The 18,441-nt window shown below is 46.8% G+C and overlaps 1 protein-coding gene across 1 annotated transcript in view; it reads right to left on the minus strand.

Moving 5' to 3' along the window:
• HSF5 (heat shock transcription factor 5) overlaps positions 1 to 18,441 on the minus strand; it is a 327,569-nt gene that overhangs the window by 262,297 nt on the left and 46,831 nt on the right. Inside the window, exon 4 of the mRNA XM_029613802.1 lies at positions 16,226 to 16,780. Within this exon, the coding sequence (XP_029469662.1) occupies positions 16,226 to 16,780 (555 nt within the window). The remainder of the gene's footprint in view (positions 1 to 16,225; positions 16,781 to 18,441) is intronic.

An 18,441-nucleotide genomic window follows, 5' to 3' on the forward strand; every position in this document is an offset into this window, starting at 1 on the left:
GAGCAGGAGAAGACGGACCTGGAGACAGGACTAAGCTGGAATTGAGTTGGAATCAAGGACAAGCTGGAAAAGAGGAAAGTCTGGAGCAAGCCGAAGGCAGGAACAGAACTGGAACAAGGCTGGAGCAGGCACAAGGCAGGAATGGCAACTAGCACTCTAAACGAGAGGACCCGTTGCAAGGCAAAGAAGAAAGCTGGCAGCCAGGTTTAAACAGCAGAGGGCGTCTCACGTCATCTCTGGGGGGGAGCCAAGTCTCCCACGCTGGTCCCTTTATTGCCAGCCCCTGCGCGCGCGCCTAAAGTTAAGTAACACCAAACTTTTAGCAGAGTTAGAAAATCTAGACATAACTTATAACACTCATCAAATAGTACTTATTATGATATAATGTTACAGTATTTTTGATGGCACCTGTTTAAGAGTTAGAATTCCAGACACTTTATGCAACATAGTTTTTGTGCCTTATTGTGAACCGTTGTGATGGCACCCGCTTAACGACGGTATAGAAAAGATTTTAAATAAATAAATAAATAAATAAATAAATAAATAAATAAATAAAGGGGCGGGCACAAGAGTTTGGAGTCGGCGACATCTCCCTCGCATAGGGAGCACCGCGAGAAGGCCCCGTCCAGGCCAGACGCCCGTGGGGAGCGCCAGACAGCAACACGGCAGGTAGGGGGACCGGCCGTGGACCCCCCCTCGGGGCCAGAATCATAACAATAAGACCTGTAAAGAATACAGAGAGAAAACAGGCGAGCACCAGAAACAGAGTTACGAGACAGGATAAAGGAACGGCCAGACAAAAAGCATTATTATTATTAATTTTTTTAAAATTATTATTTACTTGATTTATATTCCGCTTTGCATGATAGCTTATGGACTAATTGGCCTCTAAGGATAAGGAACTGGTGTCCTTGCAGATACTCATGAACTAAGTGGTAGCAAACAGACAAAGATAATCTCTGAGAAATAGTTGACCTCATAATTTCAACTTGTTCAAGAACTTGATACTTGTCCAAAAATTTGCCTGAAGTCCCTACCATATAAAGATATTCAGTCTGATTGGGATAAAGCAGAACACAAATAAGGTCATAATAGGTGAACCCTGCATTAATAAAATGAACCAACCAGCAATGCACAAAGAGCTAAGTAGCTCTGTTATATAATGATTGCTTCTGCACAGAATGAGTCTGGATCAAACTCTCCTGCCATTTGACACTTCACAGACTAACACCCGAGGAAGGAAACAAAGATCCTATTAGGGTGACAGGTGGATTCCTTTTGGATGGCCAAGAAGAATTAATATACCTTCTTAGACATAGAGAATCTGCCAAACTGTACCCCCTCTAGCAATCAGGCTATGAGAGATAGAAATCAGAGGAGGAGTATGCCCTAGTGTTGAGAAATTAAGTCTGCAAAGTCCCTAATCTGATAGTTTCTGCTATGGCTATCATTAATAGGACAGTGAACCAAGGTTAGTGAGATCACTGAATTCTGTTCTGTCTTGCATTTGCAAAAGTCTTGCAAAATATCTTAGCAACATTTTTGTATGATATAAAAAGCTCCAGCTTAGGTCCCATGATCTTACAGACAATTTATTTGCCCCCTTCACGATGTCATCTGCAGAAGACTTCAAAGAGAGGTCTAAAGCTGGTAGCTCTTCCATCAACTGTGGCTGCAAGAGGGACGAGACATTTTTCCATCCAGTCCCCCTGCCTCTATTGCCTACATGCCTGTCCTGCCTGATGTCTTCTCAGACCGGGGCCTTACTGATGGCTTTGCCTCCTTCCTGATGCCATCTTCTGCTGAGGACAGGTTGCCCCTGGGCAGGCTGACTCTGAAGAGACCACCAGGGGAAGCAGGGATGGTTACTCAGGTTGTGATAAGGTATGCATCCTCTGTTTTTGGAGTGAGGGAATTACGTAGGTTTGCTGGGGTTTTGGTAGTTTAAAATAATGTACTTTGATGTTTAGATAGGCAGGTGTGGGATGAGTTCTGTGGATTTATGTGGAATGATTATTATTTAGTTTTGTATTAAAGAGTTGGCCTATTCCCCAGTGGCAGTGGGGGAAGGAGCAATTCTGTATTTTAGTGGCTGGACGAGAGGACAAACCCATCTATTCCTAACTGGTGAAGTAGAAGGCAATGGAATGTATTTTTACCTGTGATATAAGCTGCTTTAGGTTCATATTTGTGAAGTAAAGCAGTATAAAATTGTAAAATATAAAGTAATGTAATAAGTCAGTATTCTTCATATGTATCTCTATACAAACAGGAGCCCAAACAGTCCACTCTTGATCTATTACTCTTCAGCTAAGTTTTTGCTGTCTGGCACCTGCATTCCTGCATCGTTCTGTCAAAGCCTGAGTAACTCAGCCAACACCACGAGAATAATGTGAGAACACCTCTTACAGGTAAGCAACATTTGCTTTCTCACAGGACAAGCAGGATGGTAGTCCTCATATATGGGTGAGTACCGAGCTGAGGATGCCCGAGAGTGCACCAAATGCACCCAAGACGTGCAAAAGGCTCAACGTCGGGGGTGGAATTTGGTAAGGAGGGCATCCTGAAACCCTTAATGGGTTGGTGGAAGTGTGTTGGGTAGTTAAACCGAACAGAAGAGGAGTAGAAGGACTGGCCAAACATAGAAGCATGCCGGCCAGTCTTATCTAAAGGATAATGGGTTGCGAAGGGATGGAGCGAGCTCCAGGTCGCAGCTTTACAAATATGTACAAGCGGCACTGGCCGAAGGTGAGTTATTGAAGCTGGTATGGCCCTAACAGAGTGTGGTTACACATGGTGTTGTAGTGAAATGCCTGCTTGTTAGTAGGAAAAAGAGATACAGACCGTCAATTAGGAGGAAAAGGTCTGTTTGCCCACTGGAACTCGCAGCTTGGCTTTTTCCACAGGAGGAAAGAGTTAGGTGTAAGTCCTATGGAGTGAAGTGCGGTCTGGATAGAAAGCAAAATTGCTTACCTTGTAATAGGTGTTATCCCAGGACAGCAGGATGTAGTCCTCACATATGGGTGACATCGGTAATGGAGCCCTAAACGGAAAAACTTCTGTCAAAGTTTCTATGAAACTTTTGACTGGCACCCAGAGTGCCTACTGAACATGCCCAGCATGCCATGATATTCCCTGCCACAGGGGTCTCCCTTCAGTCTGTTTTGTAGCAATTGGCGTTAGCGAAAAAATAAAATAATAAAACGTATGAACCCAACTCCGCGGGATGGCGGGTGGGTTTCGTGAGGACTACATCCTGCTGTCCTGGGATAACACCTATTACAAGGTAAGCAATTTTGCTTTATCCCAGGACAAGCAGGATGCTAGTCCTCCCATATGGGTGATTAGCAAGCTAGAGGCTGAATCATTTTGTAGTGAAACAACTGTGAAGTATTGTTGTTGGAAATTAATCAGCCGAAAATCACAGCAGGGTGGATGTAGTAGGAGTTGGGATTAAGTTGGAAACAAGTTCTTTAAGACAGATTGTCCATAGGCTGAATCTTGTCTTCCTTCTTTGTCTAAACAGTATTGAGCTGCAAAGGTGTGAAGAGAACTCCATGTTGCCGCTTTACAAATGTCAAGAATAGGTACAGAGCGAAGGTGTGCTACTGAGGTTGACATTGCTCTCAATGAATGTGCTTTTACTCGCCCTTGAAGAGTAAGGCCTGCTTTCTCATAACAAAACTGTATGCAATCTGCTAGCCAGTTTGACAAAGTATGTTTACCCACTGCCCTACCTGGTTTGTTTGGATCATAAGATACAAATAGTTGACTGGATTTCCTTTGGACTGTAGTGCGGTTTATGTAGAAAGATAGTGCACGTTTACAGTCCAAGGTATGTAAGGCTCTTTCTCCCTGGTGGGAATGAGGCCTTGGAAAGAATGTTGGTAAAACTATGGATTGGTTCAAGTGGAATTCCGTGACTACCTTAGGAAGGAATTTGGGATGAGTACGGAGGACCACCCTGTCATGTAGGAACTTTGTGAAAGGTTCGTATGTGACAAGTGCTTGTAGTTCACTGATTCTTCTAGCTGATGTAATGGCTATGAGGAAGACAGTTTTCCATGTAAGAAATTTAAGGTCACAGGTATCTATGGGTTCGAATGGGGAACGCATGAGCCTGGTTAATACGACATTTAGGTCCCATTGTATGCTTGGGGGATGAAATGGAGGTTTAAGGTGAGTTAAACCTTTCATGAATCTACTGACGAGAGGTGCGTCTCCCAGCTTGTTATGGTAAGCTGAGATTGCACTCAAATGTACTCTTTCAGATGAAGTCTGAAGACCAGAGTCTGAAAGATGGTATAGGTAATCTAGTAGTGAGGTAGTGGGGCAAGTGAAAGGATCAATAGATTTCTGAGCGCACCACAAAGTAAACCGTTTCCATTTGTAGGAATAATTCTTTCTACTGGAAGGTTTACGTGACACTATAAGCACCTGAGATATAGTGGTTGGAAGGTTGAGTGGTTGTAAAATCAAGCTTTCAACATCCATGCTGTCAGGGATAGGGATTGAAGGTTGGGATGGCGCAACCGACCCTGTTCCTGAGTTATGAGATTGGGAGCTACTCCCAGGTGAATGGGATTCCTGACTGAGAGGTCTAGCAGTGTGGGAAACCATACTTGTCGAGACCAGTATGGGGCTAATAATATCATGGTCTCTTTGTCCTGTTGCAGCTTCACTAGAGTTTTGGTTATGAGCGGTATCGGTGGATACGCGTATAACAGGCCTGAGTTCCAATGGCAAGCAAAGGCGTCCTTTGGCATGCTGTTCTCCTTTCATAGTAGGGAGCAATAATTATTCATTTTGTAGTTCAAATGAGACGCAAAAAGATCTATGGTCGGTTGACCCCACTGTTGAAAAATCTTGGTTGCTATCGCTGGATCCAAGGACCACTCGTGTGGTTGGAACTGATGACTGAGGCGATCGGCTATTATGTTGTGGATGCCTGCTAGGTAAGTGGCCCGTAGAAGAATTGAATGTGCTAGGGCCCAGTCCCAAATCTGTGCTGCTTCTTGGCAAAGGAGGTAGAAACCTGTTCCCCCTTGCTTGCTGATGTACCACATGGCTACTGTGTTGTCCGTTTGGATCAGAACAGTCTTGTGTAAAAGGCAGTCCTTGAACCCATGTAGCGCATAACGTATAGCTCGAAGCTCTAGGAAATTTATCTGAAAAGAGGCTTCGGTTTTTGTCCACGTCCCCTGGGTCTTCAGATGACCAATGTGCGCTCCCCAACCTAAAGTGGACACATCTGTAGTTAATGTTACTTGTGGAACTGGTTGCTGGAAAGGTAGACCTTTGAGCAGATTGTTCATTGATGTCCACCAGAGGAGGGAAGAACACAGTTCCTGAGTTATTTGAATGTGAGAGTACAACGGTTGAATGGCTTGAATCCATTGTGTTTTGAGTGTCCATTGCATTAGTCGCATGGTCAATCTGGCCATGGGAGTGACGTGAACTGTGGAGGCCATGTGACCGAGTAGGGTGAGGCACTGATGAGCTATGACTTGGGACTGATTTCTGAGAGATTGTGCCAGAATGAGTGTATGGGCACGGTCTCTTGGAAGAAATGCTTTTGCTATGATGGTGTTTAAATCTGCACCGATGAATTGTAGAAGGTGAGATGGTGTGAAATGGGATTTCTGGTAATTGATGAGAAACCCCAAGGAGTGAAGCAAATTGACAGTGAGCTTGAGGGAATTGAGAGCTCCTTCTTTCGTCTGACTCCTGATGAGCCAATCGTCTAGATAAGGAAATACATGTACCTTTTGTTTGTGGAGGTGTGCCACTGCCACCGCCAGACACTTTGTGAATACTCGAGGTGCTGAGGCTAGGCCAAATGGAAGCACTCAGTATTGAAAATGTTGTCCTTCGACTAGAAATCGCAAGTACTGGCGATGAGGAGGAAAGAATGGAATGTGAGCGTAGGTGTCTTGAAGATCCAGAGAGCAGAGCCAATCCCCTTTTTGAAGAAGAGGTAGCATGGTGCCTAATGATACCATCCTGAATTTTTCTTTTTTTAGAAATTTGTTGAGATTTCTGAGGTCTAGGATAGGACGTAGGCCCCCTGTTTTCTTTGGAATGAGGAAATAGCGGGAGTAGAATCCTCTGCCCTGTTGAGGCCAGGGGACTGGTTCTATGGCCCTGGCTCTCAGAAGGGTGGATAATTCTGCTTTTAGAAGTTTGGAATGGTGGTTCACTGTCCAAGAGGAGATTGGTGGAGTTTCTTTTGGTACAGTGAGAAAATCCAATCGGTACCCTTGAGCTATAATGGAAAGTACCCATTGGTCTGTGGTTATGGAGGTCCAGGTGTGATGAAAAAAGGTTATGCGATCTCCTACTGGCAGGTGTGGGAGTGGATTGACAGATGGGCTGCTGCTCTCTGAGTGTATCTCAAAACCCCGATGTTGATGCAGTCTGAGGAGGGGGTTGAGGCCTGGCAGGCCTTTGCCTAGACTGAGGACGTTGAGCTGGGTGAGATGGTCTTGCATGGCTTGTTGGGCGATAGTAGCGGCGTTGACAGTAGTAAGGACGCCTTGTATCCCGTCTAGGAGGTCTCCTGGAAGGAGGTTGTGACTCTTGAGCAATTAATGAGAGTTGTTTGAGAGTCTCAGTGTGTTCTTTTAACGTGGCGACTGCTTCCTTAACCTTGTCTCCAAACAGGTTATCTCCCAAACAAGGAAGGTCGGCCAATCTTTCCTGGACCTCTGGTCTTAAGTCTGATGCCTTAAGCCAAGCCCACCTACAAGCTGTAATACCTGAGGCTGACAGACGAGATGCGGTTTCAAAGCTGTCATATGTCGCCCTGACCTCGTGCTTGCTTGCTTCTAGGCCTTTATGCACTAGTTGTAAGAATACTTCCTGGAACTGTTCAGGAAGAGTGTGGGTAATGTCTTGGACCTGTTTCCATAGGTTGCGTTGGTACTGGTTCATGAAGAGCTGGTAAGCAGCAATTCTTGAAACCAGCATAGCTCCTTGAAAGATTTTCAGGCCTAAGTTATCAAGGAACCGATTATCTTTCCCTGGTGGTGTGGAAGAATGTGTCTTGACTCTTTTTGCCTTTTTCTGAGCTGACTCAACTACCACCGACTGGTGAGGTAGTTGAGTCTTTTGGAATCCAGGGATTGGTTGGACCAGGTATGTAGCATCTGATCGTTTGTTAACTGATGCTACTGAACCAGGATGTTCCCATAATCTGTACATGAGTTCTTGAAGCACCTCATATACCGGTACAGCCAGAATTTCCTTAGGTGGATCTACAAATTGTAGCACCTCAAGTGTTTTCTGTCTGGAATCTATTTCAGAGAGAAGTTGAAATGGGATGGTCTCCGACATGTCCTTCACAAAATTGGAGAAAGAGAGATCTTCTGGAGATGACTTTCGCCTATCTTCTGGAGGTGAAGGTTCAGAAAGCATCTCCTCATCTGTAGAGACATCTGTGTCTGAATCGGTTCCAGTATCTCTTGGATGACCTGATGGTCTGAAAGGCATCAATGGCAAAGAGTGAGGTATGGAAGGAAACCTCGGAGACTGTGGGTATAGAGGTTTAGGAATACCTGAAGGTCCAGGAATTAGCTCTGGAATGGTGCCTTCATCGGTGTCTTGAGGCTTTTTGATTACGGCATCGATTAAAGTGTCCAACTTCTCCATCAGAGGTAGAAACATAGAAACCTCTGGAATCGGCATCGACAGTTTCATGGGAGGAACCGATGCTGGCGTCGGAATAGGCACCGATGGCATCGGTGTCGGAACGGACGGTGACATCGGTATCGAGGGCAAAATATCCGTCGGTACCGGCGTCGATGGCATCGCTGGTGTCGATGGCTGTGGTCTTGGCAGTATCGCATCGAGGAGTGCGTTTCGTACCGCTTGACGAATATATACATCAAGTTCCGCCCGCATGGTTGATGAGATCAGAGCAGCCATTGGGGGAGGCGGTAGAGGCGATGCCGGTACCTCCTCAGAGCCCTGAGGAGGTACGGTTCCCTGCACCGATGCCGGTGGGGATCGCCCTGGTATCGAAGGCCCTGGAGCCTGCACATCCAACCGAGGTTTCTTAGCCGACGATGCCGCTTCCATCGATGGTACTGCGGGCATCGGATCGATGGTCGATGTGTGCGGCCTTCAATTGCGATGTCGATGTTTTTCTTTGTCTTTGGACTTTTCGCTGCCCGACGTCGATGCTTTTGACGATGGAGAGGGGGAGGGAATAAAGGCATCTCCCTACTCACCTGGGACTCGTTTCTTCAGCACTACCTTGCGAATCGATCCAGCCGGAGACGATTGCGTGGAGGATGATGCTGAGGGTAACAGCTGAATTTGGAAAAGCTGCTCCATCTCCTCCATCCGGATTGAGAAGTATGGGAAAGCATACTGGTCTCGGCGAGGACGTGGGTCTGAGAACAGTGAACCCCGTCCCGGTGCAGCATAATAAGGGTGCTGGCTATGAGAGGCATCAAAAGAGACACATATAAGAGGCCTTTGTTGCAGCAAAGGCGTCCATGGGAATGCATTGGAGACATGTGTAGGGAGTAGAATCTGTCCACCATATGGTTTGATTCAGACGCAGAGGGCAAATTCGGTTGACCACAGCGCTAGAAGATATTCCTCACTACACATATAATCCAAGACCATCCGAGAGGATGGAAACTTATGTGGAGAAGGTCTGCTAGTGCGTTCAGTAAGTCTGTTAGATAAATGGCCCGGGGATGCATGGAGTGAGCAAGGGCCAAGAGTAGAGCTGCACAGCTTCCTAGCAGAGCAGCTAAGAGGTTGTGCATGCTTGTGTGTTGGAAATACCACAATGTCACTATGCTGTCTGTCTGTATGCACAAAGGTTTGCTGCATAGGCAGTATTGTAAGGCATAAAGGCATAACTCATGGCTCAAAGCTCCAGGAAGTTAATGTGAAACTCTGCATGGAGCAGAAGAGACGCATATTGGGTTGAGAAGATGTTAGTTTGAACTCTGCAACCCTGAGTAAATACAAGTGTGAGCAGGGCCAGTTTAGGTTTTGGCTCTAGATCTGTAATATGGATCAGGGACGATAGCAGTTGAACAGCTTAGGTCCACTGATAATTGAATTTCACTGAATCTTACTCATAGCAATTTTTTGGGACCTATGAGTAAATGCATGGTGAAAAAATGCTATGGCCCAACAATGAAAGAATTGAGGGGCTGAGGTTATGGTGTATGCGCGCAGAGACATATAGGAATTTGTCAGAATGTCTGTGCGGTTGTTGGACAGGAAGTTCGTTGTGACTGTGGTGTCCAGAAGTGTGCTATATGGGATTTATGGTAGTGAACAGCATTCCCAGGTAATAGATTTATAGTGAGTCATGAAGAAGGGAGAGCTCCTTGCTTGGGTTGACTGTTATTATGTAGCTGTCCATGCAAGGAAAAGCGTGAATGATGTTTTACTCCGTAGAGAAACAGCAGTCACTGCTAGTGATTTAATGAAATACCCAAGTTACCGAAGCTGATGCAACCGGCAGAGCTTGGGATTGTAATATTGTTGACTCACCATGAAGCACATAGAAAAAAATTTGCTACATGAACGCCGGTATAGAAAAATTCAAAACTAGAGGAAAGAGGCAACCTACTTACTGCGGTATGGAAGCATGGTGACGAGAGATAGCAAATGTTGCTTACCTGTAACAGGTGTTCTCACAGGACAGCAGGATGTTAGTCCTCACATATGGGTGATATCACAGGATGGAGCCCAATCACGGAACACTTCTGTCAAAGTTTCCAGAACTTTGACTGGCCCCTACTGGGCATGCCCAGCATGGCACTAACCCTGCAGCCAGCAGGGGTCCCCCTTCAGTCTTGTTAAAAAGCTACAGGTAGTACCGAAAATAAAATAAGAAAACGTTACGAACCCAACACCGCGGGGAGGCGGGCAGGTTTCATGAGAACTAACATCCTGCTGTCCTGTGAGAACACATGTTACAGGTAAGCAACATTTGCTTTCTCACAGGACAAGCAGGATGGTAGTCCTCACATATGAGTGAGTACCGAGCTGAGGATGTCCAAGTATGCACTAAATGTACGCAGGCATGCAAAGCACTAGGCCTGGGATGAAATTTGGCCGAGAGCATCCTGAACCCCACCGGGCAGGCGGTATGTCATGTTGTAAATAGGTTGCGCAAGACAGACTTGCCGAAGATGGAATCTTGTCTTCTGGCTTTATCTAAGCAATAATGGGCTGTAAAGGTATGGAGAGAACTCCAGGTTGCAGCCCTGCAAATGTCAGGAAGCGGCACCGAGCGTAGGTGTGCTACTGAAGTCAGTCAAGAAGTGGAATGCCCACTTGCTGATAGCAAAAGGATATGCAGTCCGCTAACCAGGAGGAGAGAGTCTGTTTACCCACAGGCTGCCCCAATTTGATAGGATGGAAAGAGACAAATAATTGAGTGCTCTTCCTGTGGGCAGCTGTATAGTCTAGGTAGAACACTAGAGCCTGTTTACAGTCAAGGGTATGCAGAGCCTGCTCTCCTGGATTGGAATGGGGCCTGGGAAAAAAGGTAGGTAGTATAATGGATTGATTGAGATGAAACTCCGAAACTACCTTAGGCAAGAATTTAGGGTGAGTGTGGAGTACTGCCCGGTCCTGCAGAAGTTTAGTGTAAGGCAGAAGGTAACTTGAGCCTGTAATTCACTAACTCTGCGAGCAGAAGTGATTGCCAAAAGGAAAATTACTTTCCATGTGAGATATCGAAGGTCACAGGATTGAAGAGGCTCAAATGGTGGTTTCATGAGCCGACCCAAAACTAGGTTGAGGTCCCAAGAAGGGGCCGGAGGAAGCAGAGGAGGCTTGAGGTGAAGCAAGCCCTTCAAAAAACGTGTGACAAGGGGTTGTACTGATATGGGAACATCCCCGATACCTTTATGGAAGGCGGCTACCGCACTGACATGCATCCTGATGGAGAAAGTTTTCAGACCTGACTCTGACAAATGCCAGAGAAAGTCCAGAAACTTTGTGATTGGACAGGTAAAGGGGTCAAGGGACTGAGAAAGTTGAGGTGGTAACCCTGAGTTACTACAGCGAGTACCCACTGATCTGTGGTGACCGTGTGCCATGGTCTGGAGAAGTGGCACAACTGGTCTCCGACGGGATTAGCCGGACGTGGAGGCTGGATACTGCTCTCTAGGAAGGAGTCAAAAGCGAGATGCTTGACCTGGCTGGGGGGCTGGCTGTGACTTCTGTACTCGAGGTTGCCTGGATTGGCCTTTTTGGTAAGGCTTAGAAGGCTGACCCCTGGATGCTGGGGGATAGTATCTCCTTTGCCGGTAGGCTTGTCTCTTGGAATCTCTCCTAAAAGATCTTTTGGAAGAGGAAGAAAGATCAGAAGGCAGTAAGGAGAGCTGGCGCAGAGTCTCTTGGTGGTCCTTGAGCTGCGCCACTGTTTCTTGAATCTTTTCTCCAAAAAGATTATCCCCCGTACAGGGCAAGTCAGCTAACCTGTCCTGAACCTCTGGTCTGAGGTCTGAAGACTTTAGTGAGGCCCATCTCCTCGCACTAATTCCTGCCGCCAATACTCTGGAGGCGGTGTCGAAGATATCATATGCCGACTGTACTTCATGTTTGCCAGCAACTAGGCCTTTCTGTGCTAGGGCATGAAGCTGGTCCTGGAATTGCAGAGGTAAGGCTTCAGCAACTTCCTGAATCTTCGTGAACAGGGCCCTGTTGTATTGGGTCATGTACAATTGGTAGGAAGCAATGTGAGAGATGAGCATTGAGCCATGGAATACACGCCTCCCAAATGCATCCAGGAATTTTTGTTCTTTTCCTGGGGGAATGGAAGAATGAGGTTTGGAGCGTCGTGTCTTCTTCTGGGCTGACTCCACAACCACTGAGTGATGATCTAATTGAGTTCTCTGGAAGCCAGGGGCTGACTGAACTAGGTAGGTGGCATCTGCCTTACGGTTGACAGGTACCACAGAGCCAGGGTGTTCCCAATTTCTCTTTAAAAGGTCCAGGAGGATTTCATGAATAGGGATAGACTTGATTTCCTTAGGAGCATCGAGAAACTGGAGAAGCTCCAGCATCTGATGCCTAGAGTCCTCTTCAATCTGAAGCTGGAATGGAACCGTTTCAGACATTTCCTTTACAAAGTTGATAAAGGACAAGACCTCTGGAGGAGAAAGCTTCCTTTCATCAGGAGGAGAGGGCTGTGAAGGCAGATCATCAGTATCCTGGGACGAATCATCGGTCCAAGGATCGTAAGGCTCATCACCAGCTCCCATATGATCATCAGAAGGGAGTAACAGTGTTATTCCCGAAGGCCTGGGCCTAGGCTTCGATGGTCTTGGAGGTGCAATCGAAGGCATCGATGGAGGCATCAAAGGCATAGATGCGGGCATCGAAGGAGATATTGGAGGCATCGACGAAGGTACCAATGGAATCGGCGACATCGATGGATGTGTCGGTGGCAGCACTCCGGAGGGCGGAATGGAGATTGGTGTTTCTTCTTCTTCTTCCGATGACAAGGGTATCAGTGAGGAAGGAATCAGGGCCATCGGTTCCCTCGGATTCACCAGTGGAAGGGCACCGATTAACGCATCCATTCTTGCCAATAGCGGTGCAAGCACTGTAGGTATCAGATCGGTGGCCAGATCAGGAACCTGCACCGGCATCGATGGAGGTTTGAACCCCTGGAGTGCTTTACCGATGGCCTCTTGGATCATCCAATCCAATTCCTCACGGAAACCTGGGGCATGGATGCCCGGTTCCGGAGTAGGAGGCAACACTGGCGTAGCCGGCGGGTCCACAAGTGAAAGTGGAATCGCTGCTCCCGGCACCTGTCCAGGTGGGGAACACCTCAGTGACCCAGAGACAGAAGAGGATGGGGCCTTTTCTGTACAGGACTTCTTTGTCGGTGGCTCAGACAACGTTGATGCCGAGGGCTTGCCTGTATCGGTGGCCTGAGTTTTTCGATGGCGTTCTCAATGTTTTTCTCGATGTTCTCCTCAGTCTTTTTCCTGAGGAGGAACAGAGGGGGTCGACACCCACGGAGACATCGAAGCCGGTCGGGCAGCAGCAGTTTCCCGGTGCTGGCGCAAAGTAGACGGCAGTGGTTCAGACGACTTCCAAGCTATTGACGTAGTCAGGGTTTTTGACTGAAAGAGAAGACCCATCTTCTCCAGTCGAGCCTTGCGATCTTTTGTGTCATTTGGGCACATTTGGTGCAAGTAAGGACATCATGGTCGGACCCCAAACACATCACACAGACTGTGTGAGGGTCAGTGATGGACATTGTTCGAGTGCAGTCAGGGCACCAAAGGAAACCTGACGCCATGGCCTTGACAAAATTTAGCCGAGGTGCGGTCAATGTCTGTTAGGCCGCGAGGTGAAAAACTCGACGGGAATCGACCGCAAGCAGGGAAAAAACCGTTCGACCGCGGAGCAAAGATATCGATAAGGGGACCCCTGTGGGGTAGAAAATTTTTGCATTTTTTGATAAAGTTCCGTGAGGAAAAATCCCTGTCAAGAATCTCTGAAGAGCTTCTTAACCCGCGTGGCTACTGCTGCGCTGGAAAAAAAAAGCTGAAGGGGGACCCCTGCTGGATGCAGGGTTGATGCCATGCTGGGCATGCCCAGTAGGTGCCAATCAAAGTTCTAGAAACTTGACAAAAGTGTTCCGTGATTGGGCTCCATCCTGTGATGTCACCCATATGCGAGGAGTACCATCCTGCTTGTCCTGTGAGAAAAGGTCAACCATCTCTCTCCCAGACACAAATACACATTCAACCCCTCAACCCCTCTCTATCTCCCAGACATACACACCCTCCCTCCCTCTAGACAGTCACACATTCTCACTCCCTCTTTCTCCCAGACACATAGCCTACTCTTCCTCCCCCTCTCCCTCATACATACAACCCCCTCTCTCTCCCACACACACCCTCCCTCTCTCCCAGACACACACACATCTTTCCCTCCTCTCACCCAGACATACACATCCCTTTCTCTCTCTTTCTCTCCCAGACATTCAAACACACACCCCTTTCTCCCTCTTTATCTCCCGGACATTTAACATACACACCTTTCTCCCTCTCTCTCCCAGACATACAAACACACACCCTCCCTTCTTCTCTCTCCCAGACATACAAATGCACATCCTCCCTCCCTCCCAGATACACCTACAGCCAGCTGCCACTCTCAGAATTCAGTCCAGTCACACAGAATCCCTCAAAGCCATGAGTAAAGTGGATTACAATTGCAGAATAACCTCCCATATTAAAACAACACTAATTGCCAGCACTCAAATAGTAGCAATTCTATCTATGAAAAGGCAATACTGCAACTATTACGCCAGCCCTAAAGCACTAATGCACCTCCTATTAGAATAGAACAAGCCAAACTGCTATAGATCCCAACACCCTATACATGCTGGTAGAATAACTCACCTTGGTCACACATGCAGAACACAGACAGATCCTCACCAAATACTGAATAAAGTGATCCCAAGTATAACTAGAAACATGCTGACATTAAAATGTACTGGAAACTGCAACAAGCCAAAATGTATTATGCAGTGCAACAATGGAAAAACAGAAATGTCACATTTCCTCACAACAAAGAAGAAAACAAAAAAAAATAAATCATTCTTAACAGTAAAACCATACTAACAGAATATTTCAAATAGCTGACAAAATAGAACATCCAATCATTAAAACTAATTTTTTTAATTTCTCAAACAGCGATAAAATTTTTTCAAAAAGCAGATATATCAAATAATACTCAATAATTAAAATTAATAAGGATTTTAAAATCATCCATGCTTCCTTTCCTGAGATTGTTGTGGATTAGTTGAGGGGGCGGAATGGGGACTGGTGTTGGTGCACAAATTTACTCTTCTCTCTCTCATGCATGCATACACACACGCACACACATTCACTGTCACCTGTGCTTGCTCGCACTCACATACCTTCAAACGTTCACTGACACTCTCGCTCACAGACACATATGCTCATTCACACACATGCTCACAAATATTCTGACATACACTCAGACACACTCACAGACGCACATGTTCACTCACACATGTTTATAAATATGCTCACAAACACATGCTCACTGGCACACACACTTTCTCACACCCATGCACTCTCATACATTAACTGACATACAAATTAATACACTTGCTCACTGACACTCACACACACTTGCTCACAGATAAAATATGTGTGTTCACATACTCACTGTCTCTCACAGACTCACTGGGAATCCAGGCAGGATCAAAGGAGAATAAATAGGTGGGCTTCCAATTAATGTTTCTGGAGGTCTTCCAGAATGCCAGGCCCCCATACTCTTTTCTAGTTTGTTGCGGCCCGAGAATGAGATGGCTAACTGCAGACAGCAGATGGGGCTTTTGAGGCAGCAGCCGGAGGTGTGCTAGGTGCCTCCCACCTAGAAAGGCACAGCAGACAAGGAGAGACAGTTGGTTTGTTTCTTTCTGAAGGTTCATGTGTCTGTATGTGTGTGTGTGTGTGTGTGTGTATGTCCGGCAGGGAGGGGAGGGGTTTACTAAGGGAGCAGGCCCAGGGAGCTCGTATTGCGGCAGAGAGAATGAAACTAACTAGGATCCAGTGGGGAGGCTATTGCAGGGGCCTGTTCGCAGTGGCTCCATAGGCATGGAGCCACTGAGATCAACATCAGCCTCTTCACCAGCCCTTTGGATCTGGGTCCGGGTCGTCTTAAGGAATGTGGAGTGCTTTGACATGGTGGGGAGGCAACAGCAACGTGAAGGTGGGCAGCTTATGTAGGCAATGATCTTCCCTCTTCTCAACAGCCGGAATGGGTGAAAGTTGTAAATTTACAACTTCTGCCTGAGCCAGCTGCTGAGAAGGGAGAGGATCGTTGTTTGCAGGAGGCAGATGATAAACCTGGATCAACATCAGGGGTCTGCAGTGCAGGAGGATTTTAGCCAGGAGCCGCAACTGAAGCTTGGAAGAGTTGCCGGTTGGCCACCCCTGCTCTAGTTAGAGTAAATTTAGGGGAAATCATATTATTTACCAATATACATGCTTGTGGTTGAACATAGAGTAAACATATTGCTGACAGAAAAGTATCGCCAAAACCAAACTAGCATAAAGCATAGAAAAGATACTCCCACTCCATTCTAACAAAAGCCATTTCGGCATCCAGGGAGAGAGCTAACACTGGCATAGGTACATTTTTTGCACTAGATTACAATCATTATTCTCTACAAAACCCTTCTTACCTGCTGTGGACTGGATGACATCCCTTCCTCCATCAGGACTACCACCGGCTGTGAGGGAGGTGGACTCAGCTGATTTTCCACTTTGACAGATACTTGTTGCGAAGCTGCAGGCCCCTGCACAATCACCGCTGCAGCACTAGTAGTGGTATCTGTGCTCTCTGGTGTCTGGCTCGAGGACATCGTGTAGAGAAATTCTGAAGCCTGGGGCAGTGATGAGCCCATAGGCTGGTCAGCTCCCACGACAAATGAGGTGATATCTGAAACCACAGGAGTGAGAGACTCCAGCTGACTGGGTTGGCTGGTGCATGAAGTATCATTGGTGGCCACAGAAGTGGTTGGGATATGCTGGCCTCTGTTAGGCTGAGAGGCTGGACTCTCTTGGCTCTCCACGTGATGCACTTTTACCATCTCCAGTTTGGGGGATGAATGCAGCTCATCTACAATCTGGAAAACAGCTTCCAGGTTCACCTCATTCTTCTTGTTCTCCTCAGAGGCAGCACATGACCAATTAGAAGGCAGAAACTCCACAGGGTAGGAAGACTGTATAGAAGGACTCTGCAGAGACAAAACAGACTGGGAAACGTGGGCTTTAACAATTACTGTACTGAGCAAGAGTAATTTGAACACCATAGGAATGAATTTTCAAAAGGATCTACCTAGCAGCTAAATCAAAGGATCTACTTAACCAGCTAAATCAAAGCCTTTGAAAATTCAATTGCTCAAACTGAGGGGATTCACAGGGCGAGTTTAGGCTGGAGGAGCAATTTAACCAGCTAGTGCTCATTTTCAGCTGGCTAAATCAAGGTACGAAAATTGCTGTCCTAAGGTTTGCTGGCTAGGTCCATATCTTGCTATCCTTCCCTCTCCCAACCCCAGCAGACAAAGAAAAAAACCCTCCCGGATTGCAGAAACCCTTCTACCCAAAACCCAAAGTCCTCATGTGCTGCAAATCTCCCTCAACCCAGCAGTCATACTTCCTCCCAATCCCTGTAGCCCTGATATACAGGAAAACTCAACAGTCCCCTCCCTCTACCTCTGGCAGCCCCAATTGTTCACAGAAGCCCTGCCTGAGCCACTGCTGACCTCCCTCCACCTCCAGCAGCCTTGATCCTGCATAAAGTGCCTTGCTTTGATCACGGCTGACCTCCCTCCACCACCTGGCAGCCACAATCCTTCACAGCAGCCCTACCCGGACTACTGCTGAGGACAAAGTGAACGTATATCTTGTATATTTCTCTAAGTCCGAATAATTAACATTGCAGTCCGCCCCAGTCTGCAAGCTAAGTATCTTTTCAATCTTTTACACTCACGTATGCCCTGTTATCTATTCGGACTTTGAGAAATATACAAGATATATTTTCAGTTTGTCCCCTGACTGGGTTAAGGTCATTTTTTAAATACAAAAAATTCCTAAAAAATAAATTAGAGTGGACTTAAGCTCAAGAGCAGTCCTGATGTTATTAGCTGACTCAGCGTCAGTCCCACATAATTTTATAAAATTAAGAAATTGGATGTTTACATACATTATTGATATTTTGAAACAGAATACCAGTTAACCACATCTTGTGCATTATGTTGAGCCTTTGGGTGCCAGGGCCAGCAGGTCTTAGGTGGGGGGCCTCTGCTGATGGTGGAGAGGTCCACAAAGGTTGCTTGGATGGAGAAGTAGGTCAGACAAATCCAGTAGCAGGCAGTAGTTGGTAGTAGGTTACGGTCAGGAGTATCCAGAAGTCAGGCCAAGGTCAATACCAAGTATCCATCCGAAGGGAAGGAGGGATGGATAGGCAGGGTAAGAGGACGAGAAGAAGAACAGGCAGGAGATGAAATTAACTGAAGGATGCTAGAACTGAAGAATCCTAGAACAACTCACACTATTAAATAGTAGCGAGACCTGTTGCCAAGGCAAAAAAGAGGAGGACAGGAGGGCCTTTTATAGACCCAAAGTTGTGAGGTCATCAAGGAACCTCTCCGAGCCTTTCTCGCTGTAAGTCCTTTAAATGGCATGACATCGGGCGTGCGTGTGCCTAGGAGAAGCTTGGGTGAGCGTTGGTGGCATTCTGCCACAAACATCAGCGGCATCCTACTGTCGAGGTGCGATGTCCCGCCGCACTGGATAGTGAGGAAACTTGGCGGCATTGGGGAAAGATGAGCAAGGCCTGGCCAAATGGGTAAGAGTGGCAATTTGTGGGGGAAGCCCGCAGACTGCCAAACTTAAC

The sequence above is a fragment of the Rhinatrema bivittatum genome, chromosome 8 (assembly GCF_901001135.1).
Source record: "Rhinatrema bivittatum chromosome 8, aRhiBiv1.1, whole genome shotgun sequence".
NCBI classification, from domain to species: domain Eukaryota; kingdom Metazoa; phylum Chordata; class Amphibia; order Gymnophiona; family Rhinatrematidae; genus Rhinatrema; species Rhinatrema bivittatum.